This window comes from Chlorocebus sabaeus, chromosome 21 (genome assembly GCF_047675955.1).
Source record: "Chlorocebus sabaeus isolate Y175 chromosome 21, mChlSab1.0.hap1, whole genome shotgun sequence".
NCBI classification, from domain to species: Eukaryota; Metazoa; Chordata; class Mammalia; order Primates; family Cercopithecidae; genus Chlorocebus; species Chlorocebus sabaeus.
The window spans coordinates 129,324,598-129,346,470 of NC_132924.1; the positions used below are offsets into that span (position 1 = coordinate 129,324,598).

The window sequence follows — 21,873 nt, forward strand, 5'->3', positions numbered from 1 at the left end:
AGGGTGTCTTTCTGGCTAAGCAACCTCTTTCTTATACTAAAATATCGAGCCTGGAGTGTCTGTGTGAAGAATGAAAAGTGAAAGTATCTTATGGGCATCAGGGTGTACCCTGCCCAACATTTCTTTCTGTTTTTATAAATTTCTCCCTAAATTGTATTATTTTTATTTGGTTTTGATATAGAACCTATCCTGTATATTTGGCACTTCTAATGTTGTTTCTGTGTTCAGATTTTTCCTTAGTTATAAACAATAGTTGGCATGTTTACAACATTTAATGATTTCAGAGGGCCTTCAATTAATTTCATATAGTAGGCATTCTGCCCACTTAGCAGATGAGGAAATAAAAAATAATTCAGATGGTTCACAGTAGGCCAGCTTAGAAAGTATGGAGTCCTGCTGGAATCCAGGCCTACCTTCTGGGCCATTTTTAGTATGTTTTCCACCACTTACTCCTTGATTTTTGTTACACCAGAGAATGTTTGCCAATAAGAAATATTTGTGGACATTTAAAAAGATAACACTTTAGTATACTGGAGTCTAATGTTGCTCAATATAGATAAATGTATGTTGAGGGAACACTGAAAAGTATTCTATAAAGGATGAATGAAGTAGAGAAAAGATTGCTATTGAACGATAGTAATAAAAAAGGACCCGTATTACTGAGTTTATTCAATTCAGACTTACTCTTGGCAATAAGTTTCAAGAAAAGGTTTTACAACTTTCTGAGTTCTGCTTATTTCTGTATTTCTTCCATTTAAGAAGAAAAGCATACATTGAGTGAAGGCAGGTGGGATTCACTTTAAAAACTGTTAAGTTTTCCCCACAGCAGGCATCCTGGGCCGCCTGAGACTGAAACCTCACCCGGGAGTGCCCCAGACTGCAGTCACCCAAGTCAGATTCTTGACAGAAAGGGAGAGCCCTCCGCCTGCCCCCACCGCTTTACTTAGTCTCACAAGTTCCCCCACTTTCCTCCCCATTGCTGGAAGCGGCCCCGCCCCAAGGGAAGCCTGGCCTTTGTGGCAGCCCGCAGGGCCTGGCGCTGGTGGGCTGGTGGCTCTGTCCCTTCTACTGAGTACCCACTGCCTTCTTCATCTGGTCTAAGCTTCAGTCTTGTCACAGCCCAGAGTATCACTGTTCAGTGGGGAATTTGGGTCACAGAAAGGTGAAGTTTTCTTGTGAGCACACTCCCTGCATTAAAAAAAAAAAAAGACTCCTATGTCTCCATGATGTGTTGCTATTTAAATTTAAGACTGTCAGAATTATATCTCAGTAGGGCTATGATTTCACAAAAATCGGGGGGCATAACTGAGCTGAACAAAGACCTAAATGGTATTTACTTAGCGTTTCCCTGGCCTCACTGGACAGGCCCCCCTCCTCACCCCTCCAGTTTGCAGTCTTTGCCCGCATCTAAGGGAAACACTCATTTTGTCATTGTTTCGCTCTTAAGTATACACTCATTTTAATAGTTACATATCAAACTTCATGTGTTTATTTGATATTTCAGATCATTAATTTTTCTTGTTTAGAGTATATACTTGTGCTGTGCTAAACAAACAATAAATAGTATAAACATCAAAGTTATAAATTTGCCTTTTTAATTTTTAAAGAAATAATACAGCTTACCTTCTAAGCATTCAGGAGTTTAACTGTTGCATTCATGCTGCTTCTCTTTTGTAAACTTCAATGTCGTTCTGTTTCCTCCTGAACAGGTGCTGCTTTCATGCTCCCATGTGTTCCACAGAGTAAGTCCGCCCCTCACGCCTGCCCAGGTGCCCCACACATCGCTCTCACAGTGCAGAGAAACTATAGTCATTTTCAAGGCTCCTGAGAAGAGCCATTTATTTTATTCATCACCACCATCTATAGTTAAAGAAACATGACTGTAGGCTACAGTACAATTCATCCTGTTTTGAAAATCATGAGTTTTGTGACAAAAGAACCACAAATGTTTATGTAACAGATTGTTGTCAGTAATGCGTGTCAGTGACAGCTAAATTCACATGATCGGTCTGCATGTGGTCCCATAGACACGCATGACTCACCTTTGTGCTAGTGGATTTCAGAAGTTTTTGATGTCTTTGCATGTATATTCTTGTAAGAAATCACTTTTGGAACAGGTTTCATGAGGAAGGTGGTAGCACCTGATGAAACTTCCTCACTTGATAACCTAAATTGGGCTAAGTTTCATAGTTATGGGAGAAAAGAACACTGTAATTAGAACACTAACATTGAAAGTAAAGACGTTGTTTATAAGTAATTGTAAAATTTTAAATGAAATGTTTTTCTTCAGGCATGTCTTCAGGCTTTTGAAAAGTTCACAAACAAGAAAACGTGTCCTCTCTGTAGAAAGAACCAGTATCAAACCCGAGTGATACACGATGGGGCTCGCCTGTTCAGGATAAAGTGTGTGACCAGGTGAGGACGCCAGGCCCATCTGGCGCTAAGCAGACACTTACAGGTCAGGCTGTGACAACTAACTTGTTTTTTTTGTTTGTTTGTTTGTTTTTTTGAGACAGTCTCGCTCTGTCGCCCAGGCTGAAGTGCAGTGGCCGGATCTCAGCTCACTGCAAGCTCCGCCTCCCGGGTTTACGCCATTCTCCTGCCTCAGCCTCCCAAGTAGCTGGGACTACAGGCACCGCCACCTCGCCCGGCTAGTTTTTCGTATTTTTTAGTAGAGACGGGGTTTCACCAGGATGGTCTCGATCTCCTGACCTCGTGATCCGCCCATCTCGGCCTCCCAAAGTGCTGGGATTACAGGCGTGAGCCACCGTGCCCAGCCTAACTTGTTTTTTAAATAGTGGGATTTTATCTCTCTTCTTGGCCACTATAATTTCCCCAAGGCCTTATATAGCACAGGGCTTCTAACAGCTACTGAAGTATAGTAGTTGGTTCAGAGTCATCATAAATTAGTCATTTTTAAATATCTGTGTTTTAGAATCCAAGCCTACTGGAGAGGCTACGTTGTCAGAAAGTGGTTCAGAAACCTGAGGGAAACAGTACCTCCCACAGACGCCAAGTTAAGAAAAAAATTCTTTGAAAAAAAGGTAGGTAGAGATCATGAATTCTCCAGATACGGTTTCTGTGTGGGTGATTCACTTGGGGTCAGGAAGGCTAACAGAGGTGATAAAACTTTGAGACTTATTTCACTTTGAGGGCCTTTTAAAAATGGTTGAGATGCTGCTAAAAATCCTATTTAACTTAAATTGACTTTCCAACCTAGACGGTAAAATACTTTTAGACTTTCTTTTCTAGTTAAATCATAAAATTAGGTTAAATCAGAGCAACTTCTGTTTGGCCATTTTGTGCTAATTGTTTAAATAAACTTACCTCTTCAGACACAAGACTAGAAACCAGCTTAATTTTTCCCATCTCCTGGGCTATATGTAAATGAAGACATCTGCTGCACATCTCATAGTAATGAAAACGGAAGCCACCTATAAAAGTAAAGCCCCCACATGCTACCATTGTATTGAGTACCTCGTGGGGTCATCACAGTGAGCCTCAGAGCTAACTTCCACGTCTGCCCTTCCTCTTAACCACTATTTATGTTTCAGTTTTACTTTTGGGAGACTTATTTAACAATTCCCATTCCTTGTCCCCATACGAAAAGGACCGTCCTGCCCCATCAGCCCATGGCTTCAGGCGAACAGCAGCAGCCCCGAGGCTGTCATATGAAAGCCTGAGAAGAGCTGTAGCATTTATAACGGCACAGCACACAGTGGGTGCTGGAAATTCTGTATTTATTATCACTATTAACTCATTTCCTAGAATATGGAGATGAGTTACTGTGTGTTTGGCCAGTCTGTTCCTTCCTGAGAGCAGTGTCTCTCATCTTCAGAGATCGTTCACCTCGGGTGTTCCTTCTCAATTTGGTAAAGGACTGCCATGCACGATTGCTTCATCCTTCCTTTACATTCTTTCCAGTTTTTTATCTTCAGTCGCTGACAGTCAGTCTTGTTCTCTGGGCTACTCTCAGTAATTTCTAATATGTCATAGTAGGTTGTCTCTTAGAAGTGATTTTTTGTCACCTCTTACAAAATTTTAATTATAGATTTGATAGTCATTTTACCTTGTATATATAAATATTTTTCACGTGCACACATCATTTTATAAGAACTCTTGAAGATAAAGGCCCACTGAAAGTGTTGGTGGTCTGAGACCATTGCACTGGACGAGAACTGGCCCAGGTTGCTGGAAACAAGTGAAGCAACCATTACAATGTGCCTTGTGTTATCTTGTAAAGTAGCCAGTGAAAGTTAAGTTTCAGCGTTCAGTGCTCAGGTGTTCAGATACCGCAGCCTTCAGCTTCATGGAAAAAGGAAACGAAAAATAAAAAGCAAGTGACCAAGAGCAATCAGGGCAGGGAGACCTAATCAAACAGATTCCTCAGTTTCTAATTCAGTGTCTCCCACAGAGAGATGGAACTTTACAAAGCAGATCCATAGCTCTGTCCCACCGGATGTTGGGTCCGTGGCCCTGTGGCCATCCTACCTCCCCACAAATCCTGTTTTTTTAAATCCCTGGTTCATCCTGTCTGCTGCCCCCTCATCCTGAGTCCTCATCGCTCTGCACACCCCGCTGTGATCCCCACGTCTGCTCTTCTGAGCACACTCATGCCCGCACCCCCCCCGCCCCCGCATGTCCTGCCTGTTCCTACCGGTTTCCTCTGCCTTGCTTAAAATGTGCCAGTTTTTCAAAGCCTAGTTGAAGTTTTCTTCCAATTTCTTTGGTCTTCTTTAAACCTCTATTGTGTGTTTAAACAATACCATCTAAGAGAGCAAGAAGAACAGAAGCATGACTGATATTTTAGCTTGTGTATTACAAATGCGGTCTTTCCTTTGGGGCTTTTAAGATGATCTCAGAAGATCTCAATTATCTAGGAAGAAACTGATAAGGAAAACTGCGTTTTTATTTTTTGCGGGGGTGGTAGGGAGGTATGTGTTAAGAACAAACTGTGTACGTTGTTTTTTATTTTTATACATTTTTATACAGGGTTTTGTTATATTGCCCAGGCTGGCCTGAAATTCCTGGGCTCAGGTGAACCTCCCACCTCAGCCTCCCAGTTAGCTGGGATTACAGGCAAGAGCCACAGGCTAGGGCAGTGGCTTTCAGACTTTTCCTCAACCACAATAAGAAATATCTTCTAAACAATGTTAACAGAAAAACCAAACTCTGTAACGTATTTTAAAGAAGTTGATTCTGAGCTGATATGGGTGACTGCAGGCCAGGAAGCCAACCCACCCTCCAGGAGTCCTGAGAAAGTGCGCCCCGGGCGCTAGGATCACGGTTTGGTTTTATACTTTTTAAGCGGGGGGAGTTACAGGCAAAGACATCAGTCAGTACATGGAAGTTACACATTGGTTTGGCCAGAAAGGTGTGAAACTTGAAGTGGTGGGGGCTTACAGATTCTAGGTGGATTCAGAGATTCTTTATTTGCAGTTGGTTGAAGGAGTAGGGCTGTAAGTGCTGGAGTCAGCAGAAGGGAATGTCTAAGTTGAGGATGCTGTGTAGCAAGACTGATGGCCTGGGACGTGGCTGTCTCTTGCCGGGTGTGGCCTTAGGTCTTGGTTGTAATTTGGTTTCTTAACTGCCTCAGACGGTGTGGTCAGCCTTATCACCTCTTTTAACAGGAATAGTGGTCGCTTGAGCTTAAACTTCAGCAAGGAGTGGGCATAATGAGGGACGACTCACCTTTCTTCCCATTGTGGCTGGAAATTCCATTGTTAAGGTTTTCCTAGGGCCTCCTTGGCCAAGGGGGGTTCGTTCTCTTGCTGGGGCCTTAGGATTTTTTTTTTTTTTTCTGAGACGGAGTCTTGCTCAGCCGCCCAGGCTGGAGTGCAGTGGCGCTATCTTCTCTCACTGCAACCATCGTCTCCTGGATTCAAGCGATTCTCCCGTCTCAACCTCTTGAGTAGCTGGGCTACTCAAGGCACCTGCCATCATGCCCAGCTAATTTTTATATTTTTTAGTAGAGACAGGCTTTCCCCATGTTGGCCAGGCAGGTCTTGAACTCCCAATCTCAGGTGATCTGCCCGCCTTGGCCTCCCAAAGTGCTGGGATTACAGGTGTGAGCCACCGTGGCCCGGCCAGGATTTTATTTTTAGCTTATAGCAGTGACCCGCAACATGTATACATTTAACAGAAACAAAAGCAAAATCTACGGTGACCACAGGCACCGCACTGTGGGCATTTTTATTCCATTTTGTTTCCAAAGTGCTGGGCCTACTACATTAATGTTATGAGTCAATGATGGGTTGTAGATACCAGCATGTCTGCATTATCAGTAGCTGCCACCTTAAACGTAATACAAGTGACTGTGTTATCCCCTGAACTGTAATCTTACCTCATTCAAGTTTCAAGTGTACAGGTGGGGAGCGACAGGAGATGTACACACACACACACATCATAGTGAGTTATACTCATCATTTGTTACATGAATAGGCATCCTATCATGTAACTCTTGCTCAGTTATCCCATTTGGCCATAAACACTTGAAATCTGTAAACTCAAATCTCATATTAAATAAATGAAGATTGAACTGACTGTCAGACAGTGTATTAGCAGTGGGTAGTAGTTGCCTATATGGGTCCATGCCCTGTGTGCGTATATACCTATATGAGTAGAACTCAAAGGCTGTCCTTTATAATAAAGACCACTTCATCATTTACCAAATGACCTCACAATTTGATGCTTTTTTTCTACCTTTCCAACTGAGTAAACTCAGTCTGTGAGTGAAGGGAATCCTCTCGGAAATGTTCATCTACAATTTTAGGATGCCCTGCATGTTTAATGGAATCTGAAAGATTATTGAACTAGGTTATTGAATGTCACATTACCCAGGTGTGATGGTTAATTTATGTGTCAACTTGACTGGGCTAAGGGATGCTCAGGTTATCTGGTTAAACATTATTTCTGGGTGTGTCTGTGAGGTATTTCCAGATGAGCTGAGCGTTTGCATCAGTGGACTCAGTAAAGTGAATTGCGTGTGCACACAGGCACGGTCTCTCTCTCTTGCGTGGGCTTTCTCTCTCTCTGTCTCTGCCTGACTGCTTGAACTGGGACAGTGGTTTTCTGTAGATACACAGAGAGGAGTACCCATATAAATAGAAATCATTTTAAAATTACAAAATTGCTGTATACAACTTTATGCAATTAGAACTGAAAATATAATTGAAATTACTTCCTGTAAAAATAGCAAACATGGAAAGAAATTTAAAGTATGAAATGACTGAAAAAAATTATATGAGCATCTCAGTTTTTACTAAAAAGATATTTAATAAAATTTAACAGCCATTCTTAGTAACGACAGACATTAGAACTGGAGTGAAATTTCCTTGTCACAGTAAAAACTATGTGTCAAATACTAAAAACACCTTGTTTTAGAGAGTAAAATCATAAAGAAAACTAGGTTCATTTGTCATCACACTTGAGCCAATCCTTGCCAATAACACATGAAAACAAAATATATGTGTGTGCATGTATGTGTACATATGTTATGTATATTATATAAATCCATACATGTATATTACAATTTTATATTTATATTAAAATAAGCCAAACAAGGAATGTACCACTGATAAAAAAATTTTTTTTTTCTGATGGAATAAAAGGCTTGAATAACATGATAGACATTTTACACTGGAATGAATAAAAATGTCCACTTAGCTTATATAAATTTAATGTAGTTTCTAACACCCAAAGGAGTAGTATAGGCTGTGCATTTGGGATTTTACAGGTTAACTCTGAAGTTTATCTAAGGAGGTATGAAGAGCTAATAATTTTTTTAAAAGATTGATGAGCTAGAACAGCCTTGTTAGATATCAAAATATATAAATTTGGCAACTAAGATTCTTGGGGAATAATAGACAAACAGTGAAACAGTATTAAGTCACACATCTCAGCATACAGGACATTTTAGTGTAGTAAAGAAGGTATTTCAGACCATTGGAGAAAAAAATTATTTGAGAAAAATCAGTTGGGAAATTGAGTTCATTCATGTGAAGAGGGATTAAAGAACACTGCTTTATACCTTACTGCCAAAAACATTCCACATGGATTACATTCTTAAATACATTTTAATGGATACATGGAATTAATAGAGTCAGATAGCTTCATGGGTGCCTGCTCTCTGCCTGTGCTTTGTTAGTCAGGGGAGACATGGAGGGAACAGACAAAACACCACGATCCTAACAGAACGTGTGCAGTTCAGAGAGCTGGGAGAGAGCCTGGACCCGATTCAGCTCTGATGCAAACGGTACGTTGCGCGATTGCCACAGTGGCTTTTACAACGTTCTGAAGGCAAGGCTATAGAAAAACATTGCAAGGGCCGGGCGCAGTGGCTCCTCACGCCTGTAATCCTAGCACTTTGGGAGGCTGAGGCAGGCAGATCACCTGAGGTCGGGAGTTTAAGACCAGCCCGACCGACATGGAGAAACCCCTTCTCTACTAGAAATACAGTATTAGCTGGGTGTGGTGGTGCACGCCTGGAATCCCAGCTACTCAGGAGGCTGAGGCAGGAGAATCGCTTGCACCCGGGAGGCAGAGGTTGCGGTGAGCCAAGATCGCACCATTGCATTCCAGCCTGGGTGGCAAGAGTGAAACTCCATCCAAAGAAAAAGAAAAACATTGCAGGAACACACTAGGTGGTAATTTGTCCTGGTTGACAAGGCAAAATGATCATCTTGAGTTACATGTTTAGTACAAGTGGAGAATTTCCTCGTATATATTATATATTCTTGTTTAGGGGTTGCATCCATTTTATTGTTCTTTTTTAAAGATACGAGTAGAATATTGGACAGCTCAAAACTGGAAGAGCTTAATAATAAATGTGAGACAAATAATACACAGACCCTATCGTAAAGAAATTCATCATCATCCGCAGAACAGTCTTTTTATCTAGAATAATAGTATACTATTATCAAGTTTATCCAGTTTAATCTGGGTGTAACATGTGAAAATGTCATTTTTCCAATGATAGAAACATAATTTTATTATTTTCACCAAGAAACAAACATATGTTTCAGTTAAAAAAAAAAAGAATTGAACTGCTTTCAAGTACCTATAACAATTTTAACATAAGATTATAAGTAAAATGAGGCTTTTTAAGCTTCTAGAAATCACAGATTAAGATATTTAAAATAAAAATATAACTGTTGGTTTCAGGTTCTCAACTCAGTCTTCATTTTCTCATTACATTTGTTCCTTTATGTTTCCGAAAGTTCTTCAGAACTAAAACTGTACTAAATAAAGACCAGCTTCAGGGCTCTTCAGTCTTCTGGACTCTGCTGAACTACTAGAGAAACTTGGGGCTTCAACGAAGTCAGTGCCAGCTTTTTACACTCATCCCACCAAGTGAGAGGAAAAAACAAAACACCACGTACCATCAGAATCATTTCAGAAAAGAAAGATCATTTGAACACCAGAAAAGAAAAAAATACCTGACCGCACACTAAAGGATATTCCTTTCACACTGCAGACATTTGGCCTTATAAATGTTTCACTCCCTTGAATTTATTCTTTCTTGGCTGGCAGATATGTGAAAACTTGTTTGCTATACTTGGGAACCATTGGTTTCGATCGAAGATAAGTTGCCTTTAGGGAAAGAGAAGTCTAATCAATAGAGAGAAGGGCAAGGAGGGATAATAGTTTGATATTTTTAGACATAGCTGATTAGGAAGTGTTTGTTTCCCTTATATGTTTTAGGATCTCACCAAGAGGGATATGTTTTTAATACTCAGGATGAGATTAGCCCAAAGCCATTCTGTTTTTATAAATTAATCTATTTTGCTTGTCGAACTTTGCTCCTACATTTTTACTCCTCTACTACAGAGAGAGGTAGTGAAGTGTTTTCTTCAGTTTTCATGCACCTTTTGGGTGTTGACGAGTGAAACACAGGGACCCTCTTTCTGTAAGAGGAACGCTTACATACACTGCAGGTTTCTTTTCACAGCTCTAGGATGTCATTGACACATTCCTAACAAAACCCAGCCACAGCAGTGATGTTGTGCTACAATGCAGGTCCTTTCAGCTATGTTGAAGTCTTGTGGTAAGAACTGAAAAGTGTCAGAGAATAAAAATTCACTCAGAAATGCCTTTGTCAGAGAGGGTGTTTGAGTTGTCTGGGGATGATACAGTAGTCCTCGTACACTTATTCATTCAGGTTTTGAGGAACGCAGATCAAAGAGGCCTGGAAAGGTCACTCGAGCTGTTCTGCTAATACCTAGCACCGTGTGTACAGAAAGTCCACAGTGTTGCCCAGAATGCAGCGGCCGGGCCTGACTGCCTTTGATCCTTATCTGGAAACTCTGCTAGCGTATGTCATACGATTGAGGCAGGGGCTTTTATTGCTGCAATTAAAACTCTCAAGTGCATTATATTATCTCCACCCCAGCTAAAAGTCCCGGACATTGTTTAGAAAGTGGGCTGAGTGATTTGTCAGATGCTGGGGCAGCTTTAGGGGCTGCTGGCTCCCACACCCTCCAGCACAAGATTTCTCTGACTTTTTTCATTTACATCTCACCAAACAGCATAATGGTCTTAAAGTTTGCTTAGTCCTTTGACTTCCTTTATCACATAGAGATGGCAAACATTCTGTTGCTAACTTGAAGTGGCTCCAAGCAGCAGGACTGGAAGGATATTAAACCAGTAAAAGCTTATCAACTGATTCATTGATATGCTGTAAATTCCAGGCTTTTCATTTTGCTTTTGAGGGCGGCCATAAGTCAACACATTAGTAAGCAATTTGCTGACATCAAGATGGATCACTTAAAAAGCCCTCCTGGGTAGACAGAGTTCACCTGGGTGCTTTTGTTAGTATATTTTTTAAAAATGTTTAGCCAGCTTGTTACTTGTAAATGACCAGTAGTTGTTTTACATATCAATAACTCAAACTCTTACTTAGTTTATCAAGTATCTGAAATGTGAGGCTTAAAAGGAAAAATACATTAAGACATTCATTCTTTGTAAAATTGAAAATGTTCAGGTATTTTGTCTGTTTCTGTAGAATTCATAATATCAACCATTTGTTTAAAAACTAGAAATCAGTTGTCATTTGTTTTTGACAGTTCTTGCCCTTTCAGTTACTAAGGTCATCTAACCCACATGAAAAGTGAGGGAGTAAATAAAGGAATAAAGAACGTTGCACACAGAAGAATTTGACAATTAAAAATATTTAATAGTAGCTAACCACAGAATATTCCTTTGAATTAACTACAACAGTTAATAAATGTTGACTTTTACAAGTACCACCCTTGCTAACTTTTGAATACTCAAAGCTATGAGAATATTCATCCCAGTTCACTTTTTAAATTTGTCATAAATGCCTATGAAAGGACTTTCAGTATATTTATTAATAAGCTAATGTCAATGTTATGATTATAAGCTAAAGTTGATGTTTTACTGAATTTTGACACTGGAAATAACTTGAAAATCATTTTAGGTAGGCAGTGTTTTTTCTCAGTTCCCCCAAAAAGGATTTCTGCTGCACTCCTTTGGAATATGTACATTTGAGGCATATATTTGCTCTCATTTCTCATCTGTTGCAAACCTAAAGTCAAAATTTCTTGAATGCTAAGGGCCTTACAAAGATGAATTGGTGCTTCCCTGAATCTAAGGCGCTCATTCAAGGAGATAAGCAATGCACACGGGAAAAAGCTAACACTGGGCAGCTGACGTGTGTGGAATGAAAGGAGCAGCAGTGCCCTGTGAGAGCTCAGAGGAGAGAGGTCACCTCCAGCCCAGGTACCTGGACACATGGATCCCACTAGCCATTCATGTGCAGTCAGGGAAACAGAAATATCTAACAGTGATTCACTGAACTGAGTCAACAAGTTTGGCCAGACCCTAAGATTCACACAGGAAAGGAAGGAACAAGAAGGAAGGAGGGTGGCCCGTGGGGAGTGACCTGGGAGAGTGTTCCCAGAGGACAGAGGCTGTCGAGGGAGGTGGGTGGGGCTGGGCTCCAGTGACTTGCCCTTGTGGGTCTTGCCCCCCTGCGTCATCCCTCTGCCTGTGTCCTCACTCCTTCCTTCCCAGGTCCCTGTCCCACCAGCTGGTCGGCCCAGGGCTGACTTCCCAAGAAGCCCGGCAATTCCTCCCTCCCTCCCTCCTCCATGTCTCCTGAGTCCGGTGCCACAGCAGCACGCATTCCATCACATTCCATCGCATTCCATCCATCGTCAGCGGGGCTTTTCTTGCTACACGGGAGCTCTTTGTTAAAGGAACCAGTGTTTGTCCTCCAGACCCTCGGGCTAGCACAGTGCCTGTTCCATGGCAGCTCAGCACTTCCCCAACTCTTTTCACCCCAGCCCCTTTAGAAATTGTTGTCATTCACCGTGTGGATCCTGGAAGTGGTAAATTTAAGTTAAAATCATTTACTTTAGATTGATTAAAATGCATATTAATAGTCTTTAACCACCATTACATGTAAAGGGAATTGTTTTTCTCATTGAGGAAATGCTTTAATTCCTCTTAAATTAAGGAAGAAAAAAGTATTGTTAATAAGGGTAAAAATGATATTTGGTTACGTAGGGTGAGTAGATATTAAAATATAAATTAGACTTAACTGTATTAAAAGTCTATGTGAACTGCTTTCATGGACCGGCACTTGGAGTTGTGTACTTTGCGAGCCTTCATTGTAAAGGGGGTGCTGACCAGCACCTCTGGGGCCCAGGTGTGAGCACCCAGCCCGCGCGCCTGTCCAGGTGCATGTGGAGGCCACTCAGGTGGTTCCCGGCTGCTGCAGGGCACCCTTCCTGCAGGGAGCTGGGGAGAGACAATAAATAAAATACTTTGTTAAAATTTTCAAGAAGTAATAAGTGCCAGGAAGAAAAATACAAAGAGAGGAAGGGGACAGAGTGTGAAGTGGGAGTGAGATGTTTGAAATAAGGTGGAAATGTCTGAGGAGATGCACCCTGAACCCAAATGGAGGGACTGTGCCGTTCCCTGGAACCTCTGTCCAGGCAGAGGGCAGTGCGGCTTGGCGTCTGGGAGGGGCAGGCTGGGAGAGTGTGAGCCGGTGGGCACAGGTGACCCTTCCAGGACCCAGACCCCTGTGAGGCCCTGAGCTGGGCGCTGAGCAGATAGGTCATTTTCAAGAGGGCGACCCGCAGCCACATGAAAACTGGAAACTGCCCTCAGAGCCCCGGGGGTGCAAGGTCAGAGCTGGGACCCAGACCAAAGAGGGTAAAGAGGGCAGGGCTGGGGACTCCCAGGGAGAAAGGGCCATGACTCGGCCCCTCCAGCACAGGGGCTTCCTGGGAGCCTCTGCAGGGCGTGCCCATGGAGGGGAGGCCCAGAAGAACCACATGAGACGCACAGCTGGGCTGCAGCATGCGGGGCTGGGGAGCTGTGTTCCAGGTGACAGGCAGGCAGGCAGGCATGGCCTAGTGCCATGAAAATGAAAACACAGATCCCTGTTTAAAAGAGAAAGCATGGGGAAAGTGCCATTCGCGTACTAAAAGTATAAAGCTGCATGTAATTCTGTGGCCTCTCTCTCCAGTGGTCATGTAGTGTTTTTTATTTGCTATTTAATGTTATTCTAAGAAAAAATTAAATTATAAATTTTATGACTTTCACAGTGCATCTTTACACCAGAATGTCAGTTTTAAGTGCAAATATAAGAGCATTTAATTCATACGTGGAATCACCAAAAAGTACACAGTTGGTATTTCCCACCCCCTAGTGCACACTCATTTCCTTCTTTCCGGAAGAGCTGGATGCTAAGCACGGCTGGCTCTACTGTTTTGACTTTGGCTCTTGATACACACACGTTCTAGCCAAGCCCTGCCTTCAGCTCACTGAGGAGTCAGGTCTGCAAGGGGGACCCTGCGTTTCGTATCCCCTGGGAAGGCGGGTCCAGGGAAGTGACTTGCCTAAGAAAGGATGTGGCGCAGGGTTCCGTGTCACTGTCAGAATTCAAAGAGAAAAGAGAACACGTGGGACAGAGGCAACGGCTTGAAGCAACAAAGGCTAAGAATTTCCCAGATCTGAAGATGCAAGCCACAGATTTAAGAAGCCCAAGGAAGCCCCATATGGCTTTGTTTAAGTGTCTAGTGAGCCTGCAGAACACGCGGCGCTGAGTCATCTTGGAGGTGGCCAGGAACAAGGATCAACGATGGCAAACCCTGCAGCCCTGCAGATTTCTCAGTGGGAACGGCAGAAGGTGGGGTGACATCTCCGTGTTTTGGAAGAGACCTAACCGTCAGCCTAGACTTCCATATGAACCAAATGAAAATTACATTCAAGAAGAGAGGCAAAAGAAAAGCCATCAGACAAAAAGAGTGTGCCACCAGAATGTCTTCATTAAAGGAAATTCTAACGGATGCATTGCATGAGGAAGGAAAATGGCCCCAGACGGGAAATCTGAGATGTCAGTGGTAAAAATGTGAGTAAATCTAATAGTCATTGACTCCACCAAACGAGAATCAGCATGTCTCAGGTTAAAAGAGAGAGAGACAGAGAGAGCTTAGGACAAAAATAACATAAAGCAGGAGAGGAACATTACAAAGTACGCTGAGATCCTTGTATTGGTTCAAGGGATAAAATTCCAATTTAGACCTTAATAATGTAAGTATGTACTTCTAGGGCAACAGCTAAAAGAATAGAAGCAGAGTTTTAACCTTCAAAATAGTAAAGAGAATAGAAAATTTTAATTGAAAAGAGCAAAATTTTTTAAAAATGGCAGGGCAGATGGAAGGCACAGAGCAGGACAGGTGTGCCGTTTGTGTATCAGTAACAACACAAAGTGGACTGAGTGCTCCAGCAACCAGATTATGTACGTGTTACTCAGAGGAGATGCCTGAAAACATAAGAACTGTGTGTGTGTGAGTGTGTATCACACATTATACGTACTATAATATACACATAAACTCTTCACAGAAGAAAGCTGATGTACTGATACCTGACAAAAGAGATTTTAAAGCAAAGGCGTTTATTAGAGATAATGGTGTAGAACACCACACCGAGCAACTGTAGCACATATTTTCTTTCAGAGTACAAAGATATCATTATAAAAACTGACCATATACTTGTCCATGATGCAAATTTCATCATAGGTTAAGACATTTATGTTTTGTAATTTCAGCTTTTGGATTTGGGGGTGCCTGTGCAGGTTTGTTACTGGATGTATATTGCAGGATGGCGATGTTTGGGGTACAGATAATCCTGTCACCCAGCTCATGAGCACAGTACCCAAAAGTTAGTTTTTCAGCCCTTGTGTCCCTCCCCAGTCATCCCAGTATCTCATGTTACCATCTTTATGTCCATGTACTTTAAGAAACTTAGGTCGTGCAGGGTATGTTCCCTGACCACAGTGCAGCTGCGGCTAGAAATAAAATGGTTTTAGAAAACAGAAATCTCTCACATTTGGAAATTGATAAACAGTTCTAAATAACCTATTATAATGGAAATTAGAAAAAATTTCAATTGAATAGTGAAAGTACATAACAACACTTGTGGAATGGAATATTTCATCAAAACTTGTGGAAAGGATATTTGCGTCTGCCATGCTAGGTTTTCTTCTGTGGAATCAAACACCTGAGTGTGGAATTAGTTTGTGATTCTTATGTATATTAACATACCCTAAGCATTTATTTGCTTTCTTGCCATATTACACCAGTTACTATTAAGACTGGAGCACTGAGTGTGAAGGGCCACTCTCCCTGAGATTTATTTGGTATATATGCAAAATCGACAAGTCTGTGTTTTTCCACAAGCGCCTGCTGTGGTCAGTGCATGTCCTGAGCTCTTGAGAGGGTTTAAAGGCAGGATGTAATGACAGATGCAAAACCCTTTAAAAACCCTGGATGGTATTATCAGTGTTAAGAACAACACTCCTGGCCCCAGGAACTGACGTTCTAATAAAGGAGACAGGACCTGTATGCCACAGCGACTGAGGCAGGAGGAGGCATTTAGGTGACATCAGTATTGGACCTCAGAGTCTTTGTCATAAATAGGGCCACTTAGGAGTCGCCCAACACAGTTGTTCAGAGCATGTGAGCTCTATTTCCATCTAACGCGTTTGAAGGAAAATGTACTTTAAACAGTCCTAATGATGCTGTCTTTGGAAGTTTACCTTGAGCTGCAAGTAACTCATTCATGTAACATCAGAACAGCTGGGATTCCTCCAGGCATCCTGTAGAGAGAGAGAGACACTCACGTATGACAGAATATATGCACACACAGGTGATACTGTAACATGAATGCATATCAACGTACGTATGTATGTATATGTGGCCCACACACTTACTGTGTTCCTCAAGTGGCTTCTGAAAGCTCACGCACAGCGATATCCATGCTTGGAGTTGGGAGGTAACACCTCAGGAATGATCAATAATGCTGTGTTAAATAACTGCATATTTAAAAAATGTGATCGGTAACTTCTGTGACCCTGGTTCTTCAACCTGAATGGGCCTCAGAATCACCTGGAGGGCTTGGAAAACACAGATTGCAGGGCTTACCCCGCCCCCCACCCAGACTGCCCTCAGCAGGCCTGGGGCAAAGCCTGAAGCTCTGCTTTTCTCTCAGATTCCCAGGAGCTGAGGCTGCGGCTCTGGGCCCCACTTTCAGAATAAACACCCAGATCATATTGATCATTTCACTCAATTTATCAATCATTCCAAATAGTACTTTTATGTTCAAAACTCATCTCAGAACATGCCGCACAACTTGAAACACTTCGCAAGGTCTGGATAGAATGTGACCCTTTCTCTGAGGTATAATTTTGAAGGAAGAAAAGATCTTGCTTTTCAGGCATATGTGGAAAGTATCTCACACTTAAAAATAATTTACAGAAAACCTGAATTACAAAGCATCAATTGGAGGTAACTGTATATATTTCCAAGTAATTTTTCCTTTTACAACATATAGAGAACTCTTCTACTTTCAATAATTTATTTAGATATTATTAGATATTTGAAAGGCCAAGGAACAAAGAAAACTAAAATTAAAGCCTTAGGAAACATTACCAATTGAAGACCCTAAATTAAGATACAGCTGCTTGGCAATTATAATTACATTCAGAGTGAAAGAGAATTTGACTCATAAATAGAAAAGCAGCTTCCACCGGGCTTCCAAGTATGGCTAATCCCAAAACACAGGTGCCTGGAAGATCCTCAGCCACCCCCTTCATTCAAACCCCAACCCTTGTGGACCGCCTGCTGTGTTCACAGAATGTTCTTTACTCAAAAGGATCTCTCATCCTTAAAGACAATACTCATTCTTCTAACATCCCAAGGACAAAGGCAGCTCATAGTCTCCACAGCACTCGACCCTGCGCTGTCTCACGATCTTTTTGCAGAAGGGAGAGAATTGGAAGAGAACTCCATGTCCTCAAAGGCACCTTCTGAAGTCTGGGGACTTAAATACACATGACGTTCTGCCAGGTGACCTTCTGCCAGGTGACCTTCTGCCAGGTGACCTTCTGCCAGGTTGCTCCACATTAAATAAAAAAAAGAAAAAGAACATGAGGTCTCCGGTAGACTAGAATATTTGAAACCTGGACAGTCATGGAGCATCCAAAATGCATTTTCCCCATCACACATCTAAATGTGTGAGATCCCCATGGGCCCTCTTCATTTCATCCTTCTTTGGGCTTCAAGCCCGATTCCATGAAGCAGATGTAACTCCTGAATCAGGGCACTTCTAACTGCTGGACAAAGAACCCTCGAATTTCAGTGACTAAAAGCCGGAGCTTCCATCTCATAGGACAGTTCAGGTGTCCTGACTTGCAGGCAACATGCCAGCCTGTGGGGCTCGGGAACTGTCTCCCTCTGTCCTTCATCTGCCACCCCCCGGGCCTGGAGAACACCCAGAAGAGACACGAGCCACGTCCATCTGGAAGAACTATTCCACGTGGCCCCACCTGGGCTTGGAGGAATGGGAGATGTCATCTCTGGGTGAGCCACAGCTCTGCCCTTGAAGGGACAAGCAAGAGGGCAGGCAGCGTGGCTGACAGTCACCATTGGCACAGCCTTTCACACACCTTACTCTCCTTTGCTTTACATTCGTCTTCACGCTTCCTGAAAAGGAGCTGCTGGTGTGGCCCTGAATGAGCTACCTCTCCGAGCCTCAGGTGACACTGGTGACCGCTCTGCAATGACTCAGACCTTTATAGTGTAGGATGGCTTGAACCTGGGAGGCCAATGCTGAGTAAGCACTGATGGCCCCATGCACTCCATTCTGGGTGACAGAGCAAGATGCTGTCTCCACCAAACCAAACAAAAATACCAGAAAACCAAAATACTGTATTCAATTAATAAACGTTGAAGTGATAATATTTTGGATATGTTGGGTCAAATACGATATTAAAATTAATTTCGCCTTTTAAAAAACTTAATGTGACTGCCAGAAATTTTAAAATTACATATGTAGCTCACAGTACGTTTCCGTGGGACAGAGCTGATCCTGCAAAATTCAAATTTTTCTCTCAACTTTTAATTTCAAATGTGTTCCTGCTAATGGTCAAAGCTCACAACCAAGAAAACAGCAGGGGAGGGAAACAATATACCCTTTTCCCCTACCCTCCTACATTCTTTAGCTAGAGCCCTGTAAATTAGACAAAAAGCTTAACAAAAGAGATTTACTTAATAAGTCCATTTGATATGGAAGCCTTCCTAAGGCAGTGGAGACCTGAAGAGACAGTGAGGCCTGAGCGCTTTCTATGCGAGGCTGGACTGAGGACGCGGAGGCCGTGGGGAAGCGTGCAAGGGGAGTGAGCTGAGGGTGGTGGGTGGGAACCACGGCAGGGCCTGTGTGTGCTCAGCCTACTCCCGGCTCCCTCCGTCTTTGGAGACGAGGGGGCCTCTCACAGGAGGGTCCTGTGACCCACTTCAGGGGTGGGGACAGGTCAGACGGTCCCTCCTGCAGCTGTCATTTCTCAAATTCCTTTGGGAAGGCACACTTTTTCCTTAAAATATTCAGTGTGCCAAGGTGCCCTATTTTGGGGTAGTGTATTCTGAACCCCATTAGATAGGGGTTCTTGTGGTCATCTGTCCAGATAGATTATCTGGATTTATAGTTAAGTAAGTTAAGTAAGATAGACATGTATCTGTTTCCCTAAAAAGTATTCTTTGAAGACAGAGATGAGGAAGGTTACCAAAATAGATGGCCAGGCTCAAGAGCCTTTCCCTGCAACCTGCACCAAGCTCGGGTGTGAGCGTGCCCCTCCCTCTGTCCTCCCCAGTTCACAGAAATCAGCCACCGAATCCTGTGCTCATACAACACCAACATCGAAGAGCTCTTTGCAGAGATCGATCGGTGCTTGGCTATAAACCGCAGTGTTCTTCAGCAGTTCGAAGAAAAATACGGCCATGAGATCACAGAAGAGGAATGGGAGAAAATCCAAGTACAGGTAGGCGTGGCTGGCGGCCTGGCAACCAGCGGACTCAGCTGCAGCCGGGGAGGCTGTGGGGAGCGGTTTGTGGCGGGAGGTCGAGGGGTCACTTTGGGGAGCCTGGAGCGTCAGGCCCGGGGTAACCTCTGCCGTAGCTGCCGCTGCACCCATAGTAGGACCTTCGTCGTGGGCTTTAGGGTGACGGCAAAGGTCCCTTCGGTTTGAAATTCTGGAAGTTCCTGTTGTATGATGCCGTTTTGTGAACCATGAAAACACCAGGGAACAGATCGCCTTCCCAGGTTTCCTGAAAGTTCCAGCCTGAAAACGACCATGAGATGACTCAAGCCAAGGCGGGGAAAACTTACTTTAAAAACCATAAAATGAGGAAATGTGGGAAGGTGTAGCAGTGAGTCAAGTGTTTTGAAAAACAGTCCTCTCGATTGCTTACTTCAAAGGAAATATCAATGTTCAGCATTTTAGAAAGTATTTTTGTTCAAAATTGCTTGTCACAGGTGGGTTACTAACCCTTTCCACCATTCCCAGGAGTAACAGTATATATATATAATTCATGTGATTTTAACACAGAATGAAACTTCTGCATGTTTAGAAGACCCACGTCTCGGGGCACATGATGCTCGTTTCAGTTTAAGTAACTTTCTGCTGTGATGAAACTAACCTGCGTGGCCTCCTCCTGTCCCGTGTGCCGCAGGCTCTGCGCCGGGAGACCCACGAGTGCTCCATCTGCCTGGCGCCCCTCTCCCCTGCTGGCGGTCAGCGCGTGGGGGCCGGCCAGCGTTCCCGAGAGACGGCCCTCCTGTCCTGCTCACACGTGTTCCACCATGCGTGTCTGCTCGCACTGGAGGAGTTCTCCGTGGGAGACAGGCCGCCTTTCCATGCCTGTCCTCTCTGCCGCTCCGGCTACCAGAAGAAGATTCTTGAATGCTGAATTCATAGTCAAGGAAAGTTAGGTAATTCTGAGGAAAAAAGTTTACCATCATTTTGGATGAACTGCATGAGTTCTGGGTTAAGTACTACAATGCAATCTGTTTCCCAGGGAAATAAGCTATTGGTAGTTGTAGGAAATCTAAGTATATTTTAAAAGATGACAGCCCATCTAATTTTAGTCTTTTGTCTCTAAAAAGTAAATTTCAAATTTATGAGTTGAATCACTTGAAATATGGCAAAAAATGAGAGGTTGCTTTTAAAAATGGAGGTTGAGACAGCTAGTGTCTGACCGACACTCCTTACAGTAAGTTCCAAGTGTAAAACACTCCTTAAGTTCCAAATGCTTTCCACTAAGACTTTGTCTTGAAGCCTTTGCCATCCCTAATATTCGTTTTGTAATAATTGCTGTATTTGTCATAAAATATGAAAATAAAATATTCCGTTGTATTCAACATCAAAAAAATGCAAAGTTTAATGTCTTAGAGCAATAAAGGCTGTTTTAGTTCATACATTAAAAAAATGCGAACCTTTTTGGATAAGAATTGTTTTTGTCACTGGTTTACTATTACTGGGAGCTTGGTTATTTACGGTAACCAGTTAGTCTCATCAGTTAGGTTAACCCTAGCCAAGTAACAGGTAAAGCCCCAAATCTCAGTGGCTCGCTGAAGACACGTGATTTCTGAGGTGTCCAACCCATGTCAGCGTGGGGTGAGGCAGGGTGAGGGTCTGCCACGTGTGACCCTGGCTCCCTTTTGTCTTGTGACACAGTCTCCTTTGCCCAGAGTCCCCAGTGAATCCTCCCACTGCTGGTGGAGGGGCAGGAGGACATTGTTCGAGGCCACGCTTGGAAGTGGCACTCATCACTCCAGCCACAGGTAAGTACAAGGGGCAAGGAAAGGGCAGGGTGTGGGCCTGAGGGGAAGAAGCCAAGTGGGTGTACACATGGCACACGCTCAGAATAACCCAGCGTCTAAGGTGAGAAGTACCAACATTTCTATTTTTATCTCATTCCTTAGAAAAAATACTCTCATGTGTTTTGTGATGTACACATGACATAGCTACATATGTATCATTTATGAATAAATATGCATGTATTGTGATGTGCTCAAACATTTTTTAATGATGTATACCATCAAAAAATTCGGAGACTAATTTGGAGAATGCTTTAAACAATGAGTAAGCACTTTTACGGTAAGAGAGCAGAGGGAAGCTGAATCACAGAACCTCAATTTTCTGTAAGCTGACATTTCTCTCCCCATACTGTGGCAGGCAAAGCACTGGCATGTGTAAAAGGCCGGGGCAGTCCGATTCTGCTGCCCCAAACTTTGGATCTAGAGGGAGGGACAGTCCCGGAGATACACGGATCATTCAGTGATGGGAAGAGCCCAGGAAAGGCTGTGCCCAGCACTTCTTCTGGGGCTTTCTCATGACATCCGTGAGCCATGCCATACACTCCCCGTGAACGCCTTTCCTGCTTATGTTGGCAGAGTCCATTTCTGTTCTTTGCAACTTGCGCAGTACTTTACTGACGCAGGAACTAGTGTTAGTTGTAGGCAACAGATACTCAGGAAAATCGGTGGGATGAAAGGCAGGAATGG

The 21,873-nt window shown here is 43.0% G+C and overlaps 1 protein-coding gene across 9 annotated transcripts in view; it reads left to right on the plus strand.

Annotated features, from left to right (window-relative positions):
* The window catches only part of RNF32 (ring finger protein 32), a 35,940-nt gene extending 15,202 nt beyond the window's left edge, over positions 1–20,738 (plus strand). For 6 of the 9 annotated variants that reach the window (XM_007983601.3, XM_037991050.2, XM_007983599.3 and 3 more), the window contains 5 exons: positions 1,710–1,742; positions 2,291–2,415; positions 2,936–3,044; positions 19,181–19,348; positions 20,040–20,738. In XM_007983601.3, coding sequence (XP_007981792.2) covers positions 1,710–1,742; positions 2,291–2,415; positions 2,936–3,044; positions 19,181–19,348; positions 20,040–20,276 — 672 coding nt within the window. In that variant the 3' untranslated portion in view covers positions 20,277–20,738. Of the gene's footprint in view, positions 1–1,709; positions 1,743–2,290; positions 2,416–2,935; positions 3,045–3,335; positions 3,455–9,218; positions 11,032–19,180; positions 19,349–20,039 lie in introns of those variants that run through there. The other 3 variants (XM_037991052.2, XM_037991053.2, XM_037991054.2) reach the window with 3 other exon arrangements.
* The last annotated feature ends 1,135 nt before the right edge of the window (positions 20,739–21,873 follow it).